The 13,571-nt window shown below is 38.4% G+C and overlaps 1 protein-coding gene across 2 annotated transcripts; it reads left to right on the forward strand.

The window, feature by feature from the left end:
- Positions 1-867: 867 nt before the first annotated feature.
- On the forward strand, positions 868-12,520 carry spata18 (spermatogenesis associated 18). 2 transcript variants are annotated; one of them, XM_089000269.1, is made up of 12 exons: positions 868-1,025; positions 1,720-1,825; positions 2,363-2,478; positions 2,572-2,690; positions 3,607-3,702; positions 5,211-5,327; positions 5,457-5,688; positions 6,909-7,067; positions 7,149-7,324; positions 8,612-8,744; positions 9,964-10,023; positions 11,053-12,520. In XM_089000269.1, exons 1-12 carry the CDS (start codon positions 939-941, stop codon positions 11,107-11,109), a joined length of 1,458 nt encoding a protein of 485 aa, XP_088856395.1. In that variant the 5' UTR covers positions 868-938; the 3' UTR covers positions 11,110-12,520. The 2 variants fall into 2 exon arrangements, with proteins under 2 accessions (XP_088856395.1, XP_088856396.1); XM_089000270.1 differs by having other exon boundaries at positions 8,612-8,735.
- The last annotated feature ends 1,051 nt before the right edge of the window (positions 12,521-13,571 follow it).

Here is a 13,571-nt window from a genome sequence, read left to right on the forward strand (position 1 = left end):
CAAACCACATTTGATCGATGTTCATATTTTCCGAAACCCGGACAATAAACTAGACTGTCCATTTCATAGTTATTTGATTATTATGACATATAAAACTTCATAACGGGTGGTTATTAATGTAATTTTAAACTCATATCCATACACATTTTAAAGAACATCTTAAATAAACAACCAAATGAACAAAAATAAATACATAAATGAATATATAAAGTATTTAAAATGCCACATGCATTAGTGGGTGTGCAATTGCACTTTAGTGTTGCCTGGAAAATCACATATTTAGTATTTCCTCTTAATTTAACAACTGTCAAAAACAAGTGCAATATCGTTTCCCATTAGTGACACTAAACTATGAAGGGGGTCGACATCGCCCCCTAGTGCATTTAGATTTACTTTCATCACGGTTGTTTTGTTGTTATTGTTATTGTTGTTATACGTGGATTTGTTTTATTATTTTCGCTGGTTGAAAACGTCATCGGTGTGTTATTGTTATTAACGTAAGCATTTTGTGTAATTTGAGGGTGTGTGTTTTTCCCCCACGTTTTTCTTTCTTGTTCATTGATGAGATGAGATCAAGACACATGGAGAGCATCCATCCAACCATCCATCCATTTTCCGTACCGCTTATTCCCCAAATGGAGCATTTTCATGTTAGTCTAGTCGCCATCTAAATGGCGTGCAAAACAAAATAAATACCTCTATGAAATAATTCGAATTGGAGTAAAAGCACAACACCAGCCACATATTCTCCGTCTGATGAGTCAGGCTGCTGTGTATAAAGGCCAGCAGAAGATGACGTGACGTTGCCTCGCCTGTAGGCGGGGACAACTCTTTGCGTTTGTTGTTTTTCTACGTTGACTCGTGAAAACGGAGGCGGGGGGTATATTTATTATTATTATTATTTTTAAGTTATTCTTGGCTCTCTAAGGAGCACAGATATGGCAGATGCTTTAAACGTCCTGCTAACTCAATCCTGCTTCAGCGTTTTACAGGACAAATTGGAGAAATGGCATAAGGAGTATCGTGTAAGTTCTTTGGGGAATTTCAACTTCACGCTAACTTGACATCGTGCTCTAAACGTCATGATGTATCGACGTAATGGCTTTAGATTTGCGTCATGGTATGACTTCACATGACATAGTAACTCGTGTTTTTAATGCACGTGAAAATATTTTAATTTCACAACATAGGATTATTCAACACTTTTACAGCTTTTCAATTTGAGTTTGGTTGTTATAGAAACTAGTCTCCATGGCCTCCGAGTGACGTTTCCCAAAGAGTATATTTTTTAGAGGGTTCACTACCGGCTAATTCCTGTTTTGTTCACGCAAAACCAGAAGTGATACGTGATTTTTTTTTTTCTAGTTCGTTTGCCAAAACCAAAGATAACTATTGTAACTCGTGAATCGGACCATTCGACTGAATCCAAATTATACCTGCTTTTTATCTTTTGTCTGAAGAAACAAGCCACAAAAACAAACAAATCAAAACAATGTTACCAACTTTGGTTTAAATGTATCTCTCTTCCTGTATAATATATAATTAACATGGACAACTACCATATACGTTGCATGTTAAGTGCTTTGTTACAGCTTCAGCTGTTAAAGCGCTATATATATATCAATTGTATTGTATTGTATTGTATTGTATTGTCTCTATCTCTCACACACACTCTCTCTCTCACATACATTCACGAGAGTAATATTTATGCTCCCCAAGGTGATTTCCTGTGACGAGAACATGAATCGGTGCTGTGAGATGATGGAATTTACGGCCAAAATTCAAGGACAGCTTTTTGCCATTCTTAATTCCATTGCTGCTGAAGGTAACCTTTATACATAACCCGTTGTTGGATAGAAAAACTCTACACACCCCTGTCCATATACGTACTAGGTTTATGCAACCAGCCAGCCATTCATCACCACCTGTTGAGAAGAATTTTTAAAAATTCAGGTATATACGGTAGTTAATAAGTCATGAAGGAAATAAATCATTTAAAATGTAACTTAATGCTAATATTAGCTTGTAATAGTATAACCTAACAGTCAAAATAATGTTGGAAGTGGAAGTTTTGATCTTCGTCCTTTTTATCTTTTCCTTGCTAAACAATACAGCGATGAAGCATGTCAATTCTCGCCGTCTTCTCGGTGAAAATGAGATCTAAAGAAGTGCGTAAAGTAAAACCTGTACCGCAAGTGACAACAAACCAATGTAATGAATGTCAAGAAAATAAAGCACAGCCATCTGCTGGTCAACTATGGTATAGCTGTTATAAACAAATGTATCAGCAGCATTTACATCCACTGTATGTACAGTATTTGTGAATTATCTGTCTGACATTCATTCTCTTCGTGTGACTCAGGTCAACACACAGACGGAGTTTCCACGCTAAAAACGCGCCTGCTTCCATGGCTTGGGGCTTGTTTCTCACCCTTACAGCCTCCCGTCCACAAAGACAACGATTTCAGCCTTTTCCAGGTCACATTGACTTTTTGTCCCAAGTTACCCAAGTTGAATGAATGTCGTATGATGCTAACTTGCTAAACGGCTAACATTTTGTGCGTTCACCAGGATTTGGATCAAAAGGAGCATAAGCTGAAGGAGCTCTCTAGCGGCAATGTGAGCGACATGCAGTGGATGGAGTCTCAGCTCTGCTCCACTCGCATGGAGCTGGACTCGGTTAAGGCAGAGTGAGTCTGGCGGATTAGTCAAATAAAGTAAAACTACTCATGCCGGGAAAGTGTTTTTAGAGGGTTACTTTCACCTAGTTGTGTGTCGCTAGAAATAATCACGTACCCAGTACCATTATTATTATTATTATTATTATTATTATTATTATTATTATTATTATTATTATTATTTGCTAGCTATTTGCTATCTATTAGCTCTGGCTGGCTATCTGGCTGGCTTGCTAACTCTCTAGCTAGCTATCTATTCACTATCTAGCTGGCTGGCTATCTAGCTAGGTATCTTTTGGCTATCGATTGGCTAGCTAGCTAGCTTTCTATCGATTTAAGTTACTTCCGGGTTGAGTGAACGTTGGCACGTGTGGCTGTCACTGCTCACCCACAGAAAAACTTATCATGTGACTGTAAAGTGACCTTGACAGTTTTGAAAGGCTGGCTACCTAGCTAGCTATGTATTATTGTTATTATAGTTGCCCTCTTCGCTATTACTGGTACGATTGTGTTAGCATTATGCTAGCAGACTTCAAAGCACATGATATGTACTTGCTCCATCATCTTAAAGTTAACACGTGCGATTAAAAATACATAATAATAATAATAATAATAATAATAATAATAAATACATTTCATTTACAAGGGCCTTTCAAAACTCTCAAGGTCACTTTACAGTTACAGGATAAGTATTTCTGTTGGTGAGCAGCGGCAGCCACATTCACTCAACCCAGAAGTAACTCAAATAGATAGAAAGCTTGCTAGCTAGGCAATCGTTAGCCAGCAGATACCTAGCTAGATAGCCAGCCAGCTAGGTCGTGACTAGATAACTAGATAAATAGGTAGCTAACCAGCCAGATAGCTAGTTATATTGAATTGATATATGAAATACAGTACCTATAATGGATTTGTTTGGTTTATTTTTCAGGCTGGATGATGCTCACAAAGATCTGAACAAGACCAAGAGCAAAACCGCCACCACCCTACTAACCACTGAAGAGGAACTACTGCAACTGAAAGACGAGTAACTGAAACACACACAAGCTACGTTTTATCAAGCCTGTCGTGTTATTCTAAAAAACAAAACAAAAATAAAACATAAAAAAATAACTAAATAGCCCCGCGATCCCCTAAAAAGTTGACAAAAATGTTAACATTTCATTATAAATGTTATAAACAATTTTACACACCTTCCATTAACTCATTCAATGCCATTCACAAATTTATTTGGGAATTGAAAATATGACGTAGAGCGCCGTTTCCGAATTTTTTTTGGTTTTGTTTGTTTTTCTTGCATGAGTGCCGATAAAGCACTGGCCATGGCCTCTGGCAATGTTTTTTTTTTCTACAAGGGGCAGCATTTCCCTTTTTTCCTCCTTAGCGCTTTGTTGTTAAAGCACTATATAAACCAATATTGTATTGTATTTTGTATAGACGCCCCCATGTCAAGCGCATATAACTCCAGACCCATATTATTTAGGAATTAACAATTTTTCACTCCAGTGCCAGGGTTCCTGTCATTGTCACTGAAATTCCAGGACCCACAGAATATTGAGTTTTCGGACTACATAAACATTAAATTCAGCGTAAGAAACAATAGACTGTCTTCTTTCATCAGAAAATAAAGTTAATTCCTAAATTACATGGGTCTGGAGTTATCTGATCTTGAAATGAGTGCGGCTCTTCAAAATACAATGCAATACATACATATTGGGTTATAAAGCGCTTTAACAACAGCTGAAGCAGGAACAAAGTGTTAACATGGATAAAAAAAGGTGATAGAGATTAGACAGAATAAGAAGTTATCATATTTAAAAGTTTCATGCTGTTATATGCTTAGCCAACATGTGAGACTGTATACACAATTGAAGCACGGACAATCTGGGGTCAATCAGGTCAACGGACACACCAAGTTAAACCGTCAGCTTCATCTAGGCAATCTGGCCTTGCACAGAATTCAGGATTTGGGATATTCCTTCATCACCGAAGCAATTTACGACTTGAAACTCCTTCACAGGAAGAGCTCATTAGCCAGTTACAAATTTATCTCCTCATGGAAAAGACAATGTTTTATTGCTTACAGCTGCTGTGGCTCAGAAAGTTCCAGGGGCGTGGTATTCTAATCAAGAAAACTATGTTTTACTAATGTATCACTTTAATTTGCATGTACTCTCAATAGATAGTTTGGCAGAGGGCCGCAGAATTCAGACGTCTGTCACGAATGGCTGCGTCTCCTGCCGGCAGTAGGGACAATCTTTCTGGGTTCTAGTCTTCGTCCACAGTGTCTAACTGTCGTATCTCTGACAAAAGGGAAATGCTGTCCCCTAGTGGAAAAGAAAAATATATTCCCAGAGGCCATGGCCAATGCTTTATCGGCACCCAAGAATGAAAAAAATAACAAAACCCGAACAAATTCGGGAATGACGCTCTACGTCATATTTTTAATTCCCCAATAAATTTGTGAATGGCAATGGCAGCGAATGAGTTAATCCCTAAATATTTATTTTTTTATTTGCATTTTTTTTTTTTTAGTTTGAGAGCAGCGCATTTACAAAACGACATTTACAAGCAGAAGTTGGATTCCTATCACGACTACGAGCGTCAGATGTCAAAACTGAGGGATGAAGTATCACATCTGAGCTCACTGCGGTACAATATCATCACGCTAACACACACATACATGCACTCCATACTACAATACAATACATACTACATACAATCCAAACTATCAGTCCAATCATCCAGCAAATCTCTCAATCCTTCAATCACGTTTATCAGGCTACCCCGAAACAATTCCAGCAGGATTCCGGCGAGCCTGCGGTGCACCTCAACACCCCTGAGGTCCGAGACCACCCCGCGGTCGCAGCTCACCAGCTCGTCCCGCCTCTTGCGTGTCGTGTCACGCTTCAATGACTTGTATAACGTGGAGCGTAAGGAGGCGCAGTTGCAGCTTCAGGGTTACTTGAATGACTTGGAGACAGTCCAGAGGATCATCTTCATTGCTGTTGTGGTAAGAGCAGTATTTGAAATAACGTCTGCCCGGAGGCCCGGTGCGTACAACTTTTACGTACAACTTTTACTTTTACGCCCGAGTGGCCGACAACTTCTTCAAATCAAACGTTTGTTTTATTCAATAAAGCAAAAGCTACGAGCTAACCGTTACAAGCCACGTAGACTCCTCTTTCTAAGCGCCTTTCAAAACTTTCAAGTACGCTTTACAGTCACGGTATAGTCCGAAGCACGAAACCGGCTTTGATTGGATATTATTATTATTATTATTATTATTATTAATATTAATATTATTAAACGATCCCTGTGTAATGTTAACAACGCTATGCTTTTTGGATATGATATTTGTATAATACCTAGCTAGCTATTTGCTATCTATTCTCTATCTATTAGTTATCTATTAGCTAGCTATCTATTTACTATCTATTCGCTATCTAACTAGCTATCTGCCTACCTAGCTAGCTAGCTATTTGCTATCTATTCACTATCTAGCTGGCTACCTAGCTAGCTATCTATTTGCTATCTATTCTCTATCTGGCTACCTAGCTACCTAGCTATTTGCTATCTATTCACTATCTAACTATCTACCTGGCTACCTAGCTAGCTATATATTTGCTATCTATTCTCTATCTATTCTCTATCTATAGTTATCTATTAGCTAGCTATATATTTGCTATCTATTCTCTATCTAGCTAGCTGGCTACCTAGCTACCTAGCTATTTGCTATCTATTCACTATCTAACTATCTAGCTGGCTACCTAGCTAGCTATCTATTTGCTAACTATTCTCTATCTATTAGTTATCTATTGGCTAGCTATCTATTTGCGATCTATTCACTATCTAACTAGCTAGCTGGCTAGCTAGCTATCTATTTGCTATCTATTCTCTATCTATCTACAGGTATTAGTTATCTATTAGAGAGCTATCTATTTGCTATCTATTCGCTATCTAACTATCTAGCTGGCTACCTAGCTAGCTATCTATTTGCTATCTATTGTCTATCTATTAGTTATCTATTAGCTAGCTAGCTAGCTAACTTTCTATCTGTTTGAGTTATTCCGCCGGGTTGAGTGAACGCTGGCGCATGTGGCTGCCGCTGCTCACCCACAGAAAAACTTATCCCTTGACTGTAAAGTGACCTTGCGAGTTTTGAAAGGCGCTTATAAATTAAATGTATTATTATATAAGGTTTTAACATGTATTTGTATTTTCGCACGTCAGGAGTCTTTTAAAGCAGCAAAACTGGCTCACCGTCTCTTCAGGCTGCGTGCGAGAAAAAGTTTATCGTCATGTCACTTCGGGCCCGAAAGCCTGGAAGACACCGTGGTGGATTACATCGTCCGAAATCAAGACCTCTACGACGTGCAGAACAGCGTTGAGGTAAGAAAAAAAAGGGGAACAGAAACACGTCATACATCATCATAAGCTAACGTGACTTTTTTTGTGTTCACCTTGCAACAGGAAGTACTTAGCGCCATGAACCTCAACCCTCGCATCGCCTCCATCCCAAAAATCAACTTTTCCGTGGCTACCCCGTTGATTTGGGAGATGTGCAAGTTGGCCTTCACCATGCAGACGTTGGACCCGCCCATCGACTTGGCCTTTGCCAGTGACGGGGAACTTTTCATCGGCAACAAGTATTGCGCCAAAGTGTCAAATTTACATGCAGAGTTGATCTAAAGGACTAGCTCACGCTAAGGAAGTTAGCATTTCCTTCTTCTTGACTTTATTTATCACATAGCTTGCCTCAAACTGTTACTTTAGGAAATAAATTCCTGTCTTCAGTCCACACTTAACATACATTATTACAAATGTATGGCCTTTAAAAAATACTCATATTAACTCAATCACTGCCAGACGTAGACAAAAATATGTCCACTCCAGTGCCAGGGTTTTTGTCATTTTCACTCAAATTCCAGCACCCACAAAATATTGGGTTTCAGGACGACATAAACAGTCGATGCAGCACAAGAAAACTCTTCTTTTTTCATCAGGAAAAAAAGAGTTAATTCCTAAGTTATATGGTTCTGGAGTTATCTGAGCTTGAAATGGGGGCGGTTGCCCAAAATACATACATATTGGTTTATATAATAATACATTTCATTTCTAAGCACCTTTCAAAACTCTCAAGGTCACTTTACAGTCACAGGATAAGCTTTTCTGTGGGTGAGCAGCGGCAGCCACACGTGCCAGCGGTCACTCAACCCAGAAGTAACTCAAATAGATAGAAAGCTAGCTAGTTAGCCAATAGATATAATAATAATAATAATAATAATAATAATAATAATAATAATATAACATTTCATTTAAGCAACTTTCAAAACTCTTCAAGGTCACTTTACAGTCAAAGGATACAGTCGCTGATAGCTACCTAGCCAGATAGATAGCTAGCTAGTTAGCTAGCCAGCCAGCTAAACAGCTAATATTTCAAAAGACGCCTAGAAATTAAATGATACTATTATATATTATTATAATAGATAGCTAATAGATAGCAGATAGATCGCTAGGTAGCTAGCTTGAAGGCTAGTTAGACAGTCATAGCACTTTAACAACAGCTGAAGCTGGAACAAAGTGATAACATGGAAAAAGGGGAAATGCTGCCCCTTGTGGAAGGGAAAAAACATCGCCAGAGGTATGACCATTGCTTTATCGGCACCCAAGCATGACAACAACAAATACCCGAACAAATTCGGGAATGGCGTTCTACGTCATATTTTCAATTCTCGAATACATTCGTGAATGGCAGTGAATGAGTTAAATATATATATATATATATTTAAAATTTTAAAATCAACAACCAACCTCCACAATATGCTTTTTGGAATGATCAAAACCTATTAAAACAAATTCAAAATCATAAATCATATCATTCAGAACTCCAGACGCTGTGAAAATACAGCCGTTGATCCCTCTCTTCCCAACAGGTACCGTCGCAGCCCCGACTCGGACCTCTCGGCCCAGCTGGTTTTGTACCACGTGTGGCCCGCTTTGATGCAGGCTGGCACCGTACGTGCCAAGGGCGAAGCCGTGACCAAGAAAGGAGCTGTGGTACTGAAAGTAAACACCGGGGACAGTTAACTCATTCAATGCCAAAATGTGTCCACTCCAGTGCCAGGGTTTTTGTCATTGTCACTCAAATTGCAGGAGCCACAGAATATTAGTTATAGGACGACATAAATATTCAATACAGCATTAGAAACTTACTCTCTTCTTTATTGAGAAAAAAAGTTAATTCCTAAATTATATGGGTCTGGAGTTATATGAGCTTGAAATGAGGGCGGCTGTCCAAAATATATATTGTTTTATATAGCGCTATAACAACAGCTGAAGCTGGAACAAAGCACTAACATGGATATTATTTCTGCATCTATTAGCTAGCTAGCTTTCTCTCTATTTGAGTTACTTCCGGGGTGAGTGAACGCCGGCGCGTGTGGCTATCGCTGCTCACCCACAGAAAAAAACTGATCCTGTGACTGTAAAGTATACTTGAGAGTTTTGAAATGTGCTTAGAAATCAAATGTATTATTATTGTTACTGTATCTATTAGATAGCTAGATTGCTATCTATTTGAGTTACTTCCGGGGTGAGTGAACGGCGGCGCGTGTGGCTACCGCTGCTCACCCACAGAACAAAACTGATCTTGTGACTGTAAAGTATACTTGAGAGTTTTGAAATGTGCTTAGAAATCAAATGTATTATTATTGTTACTGCATCTATTAGCTAGCTAGATTGCTATCTATTTGAGTTACTTCCGGGGTGAATGAACGGCGGCGCGTGAGGTTGCCGCTGCTCACCCATAGAAAAAAACTGATCCTGTGACTGTAAAGTGTGCTTGAGAGTTTTGAAAGGAGCTTAGAAATCAAATGTATTATTACTGTATCTATTAGCTAGCTTGCTAGCTAGCTATTTGAGTTATTTCCGGGGTGAGTAAACTCCGGCGCGTGTGGCTGCCGCTGCTCACCCACAGAAAAAAAACTGATCCTGTTACTGTAAAGTATCCTTGAGAGTTTTGAAAGGCGCTTAGAAATTAAATGTATTATTATTATTACAAAAGGCAAATACTGCCCCTTGGGGAAGGGAAATAAAAAACATTGGCAGAGGCCATGGCCAGCGCTCTATCAGCACCCAAGCATGAAAAAACAAAACACGAACAAATTTGGGAATGGCGTTCTGCGTCATATTTTCAATTCCCAAATACATTCGTGAATGGCAGTGAATGGGTTAATGGAAGGTGTGTAATTTTTTTATAATAAAACTTTAACATTTTTGTTTCCAGTGGAGCAGAAGTCCAATCAGCTTCATCCGCTCCCAGTCTCTCAGTCCAACTCGCAAGCTCGTAAGTACCAATTGTATTTTTCAAATACTCTTACTTCTCTCTGTGTTCAAATAAGAAGTACTTTCTTCATGTTAAAATTTACACAAAACATAAACGAGAATTCATTTTCAACAGCAAAATCCAGACAACAACCAGTTCATTTCGTCATAAGAGAGTAAGCTAGCTTCATGCTAATCGCATGTTGCGTAACACCACAGTCGAACAATTAGCATAGTTGTTACGTTAACAGTACAGTGATACCTTGGCTTACGAACTTAATTAGTTCCCAGACAGAGTGTGTAAGGCGAAAACTGTGTATCCCAAAAATTAATTTCCCATAGGGAACCATTAAAACGAGAATAATCCGTTCCCAGGTCCCCATAAAACATAATTTTCTACTTTTTAAGCCTTAAAACTACACAAAATAGACCTTATTTTATGTATAATAAATGTGCTATGGTATTATAATAAAGAAATAACCTGTACTGTATAATAAAGTGGTTTTATTTACCTTTGAGATGGTTGTTGATGGAATGGAGTGGCCAGTTTCATCGGCATTAAACACTTGATGAGGAACGTAGCCTTCTTTCACCATCTTGAGGAATGATCCCTTGTAGGTGCTTTCTCTGCGATAATTTTACCTTGTTCCTCATCAATTGTGTTCTATTGATATCTTTTTGAATCTAGTATACAGATGGCTTGTGCGGGTTATTTGTGGAGCCTGATTGATGGGGGTTCGTAAACCGAGGTATCACTGAACATGTCGATGTTGGATCTTTTTTTTTTTTTTTTTTTTTTGGTACAGTTTGATTCACGGCTGTAAGTATTTCGCTGCCAATCGAGGCCTTTGGAATTATAGATTTTCAACTGTTTTAGCAATGCGACAATTGATGGTAGCGTAGCATGCTAATTTTGTATCCGTTTTGGTTTTTAACAACATTAATGACCGCTTCTAGAACTGTAACATGAGAGTACCGTTATTTATAATATACATATTTCTACTACTTTTTGACTGAAGTCTTTCTTTCCTCTCGACTTGATGTTTTTTAGACGTTTAACGACGGGCGAAGCTTGTCTCCGGATGCTCTCTCCGCCAGCTGCCTGTGAATTCTTTTTGGAACCATAACAGGAAGTTGATTTTGACCGCGTAGATTAAAAAAAACGGATTGGACTATTCCGTTTACATCTCACACAAGAAAAAATCTGCCGCACTTTGCGTCCGTGTGACCGGCGGCCATGCGGTAAGTTGGGTCAAACTAGTGATGTGTAGTTCGCGAACGAGACGGTTCTTACAGCCGGATCTCTGAAGTGAACGAAGAGAGCCGGAAATGGGAGACGACTTTTTTTTGTCCTCTATTCCATGCCCCCCGGTCTTCGGTTAAAGCCGCATGTGATTGGTCGATATCCGTGGTAGAGGAGGGAGGGGGGAATTACATACGTAGCAGTGAGGAGAGGAGTGGGTTAGGGTAGACAGGTGGACTCATGTTATTACATTATGCTGCTATTATTATTCAATTATTATATTCTTTACTAGTTGGTATGATAGCATTATTAATATGAAAAGCAAATTAGTGACAGCTGATCATCAGACCAGAGTAACCACATGGAAAATAAAAGTTTGTTGATGATCACTGTGCGCATATAAATCAAGCCATATCAATATAAATATTTAATATAGTGTATTTTTTACATAAGTAATTTGTTTTTCCACATAATTTTTGGTAATTAATTTCAACAACAAAAACAAACTGAGGAGCCATTTGGGAGCCAAAAGAGCCGGATCATTTTAGTTAGCCGAGCCAAAACAACCGGCTCTCTGAAAAGAGCCGGAATTCCCATCACTAGGTCAAACTAACACGGCTGATATGACAATAGCGACTTGGTGCTTAAGTGAAGACTAGGCTTTTTAAAAATAATATTTATTTTTTTGTTCTTATAATAATAATAATAATAATAATAATAATAATAATAATGATGATAATAATAATACATTTAATTTACAAGCGCCTTTCAAAGCACCCAAGGACACTTTAAAGTCACAGGATCAGTTTTTCTGTGGGTGAGCAGGGGCAGCCACACGCGCCAGTGTTTACTCAACCTGGAAGTAAGTCGGCTAGAAAGCTAGCCAGCTAATAGATAGCTAACAGATTAAGGTCCATGTAATTGTGTGCTCTTGATATGAACCTTGAACTGGATACGAAAGCTAGCTAGTCAATGCTCTAATGGCTACTTTAACTCCTCCAGTATCACAATGACTGATATACAGTCTGTATAAGGTTTTATTGAGTTTTAGTTTTGCTTAATTGCTTTAATGTGGAGTGCCTTATGCCACACAATATGCACGACCTCGCTTAGGGAGTAAATAGCTTCTGTATTAACATGTCATTGATGAAATTACAGTGCTTTACTGTATTTATGGTGGCATGTACGATGAGCTTGTTATCAAGCTAACGTTGCACTTACCACTTTTAGAACGATTTTTTTGTGTGTTTTTATAGTAATAAAAACGTAAAACGTTGTTCTCAAACTTTATTTAGGTTAATATTTTACGTTACGATCACAAATGATCGATGTACTGTATTGTATTCGGACAAATGGTTCAGTTCGTGATCGTACCAACAGATGGTGCTGTTACTCCTTTTAAAGAGGTCAAGAAAATGGGCAAGTCAGTCATATTCAAAGCGTCAGAATATTGTCAGGTAATCCGTCAGTCCGTCCGTGGTCATTTTTAAGGCCGAAAAACGCTTTACTATACTTGGTAGTTTTTATCAGGCTAAAAACGCATTGGTATACATGGTCAGGTTTTTTGTCATGCTAAAAACGCCTTACTATACATGGTCGTATTTTTCGGGTCAAAATGCCTTATTATACATGGTCATTTCATTCGTGCTAAAAACGCCTTTTTTTATCCTTGTTTGTTTTTTTCGGCCGAAAAACGCCTTACTCTCCATGGTGTTTTTTTTTTCAAGCTTAAAAACGCCTTACTATACATGGTCGTTTTTTTTGGGCTAAAAACGCCTTACTATACATGGTGGTTTTTTTGGGGCTAAAAACGCCTTACTATACATGGTGGTTTTTTTCCGCTAAAAATGCCTTACTATACATGGTCGTTTTTTTGGCCTAAAAACGCCTTACTATACATGGTTGTTTTTTTTGGCCTAATAAACGCCTTACTATATATGGTCGTTTTTTTGGGCTAAAAACGCCTTACTATACATGGTCGTTTTTTTCGGGCTAAAAACACTTTACATGGTCGTTTTTTTCGGGCTAAAACGCCTTGCTATACATGGTGGTTTTTTTCCGCTAAAAATGCCTTACTATACATGGTCGTTTCTTTGGGCTAAAAACGCCTTACTATATATGGTCGTTTTTTTGGCCTAAAAAATGCCTTACTATACATGGTCGTTTCTTTGGCCTAAAAACGGCTAACTATACATGGTCGTTTTTTGGTAAAAAATGCCTTACTATACATGGTGTTTTTTTTCCCGCTAAAAATGCCTTACTATACATGGTCGTTTTTTTGGCCTAAAAACGCCTTACTATACATGGTCGTTTTTTTTTTTTGCCTA

The sequence above is a fragment of the Hippocampus bargibanti genome, linkage group LG07 (genome assembly GCF_051943395.1).
Source record: "Hippocampus bargibanti isolate YZ-2025 linkage group LG07, ASM5194339v1, whole genome shotgun sequence".
Taxonomy (NCBI): domain Eukaryota; kingdom Metazoa; phylum Chordata; class Actinopteri; order Syngnathiformes; family Syngnathidae; genus Hippocampus; species Hippocampus bargibanti.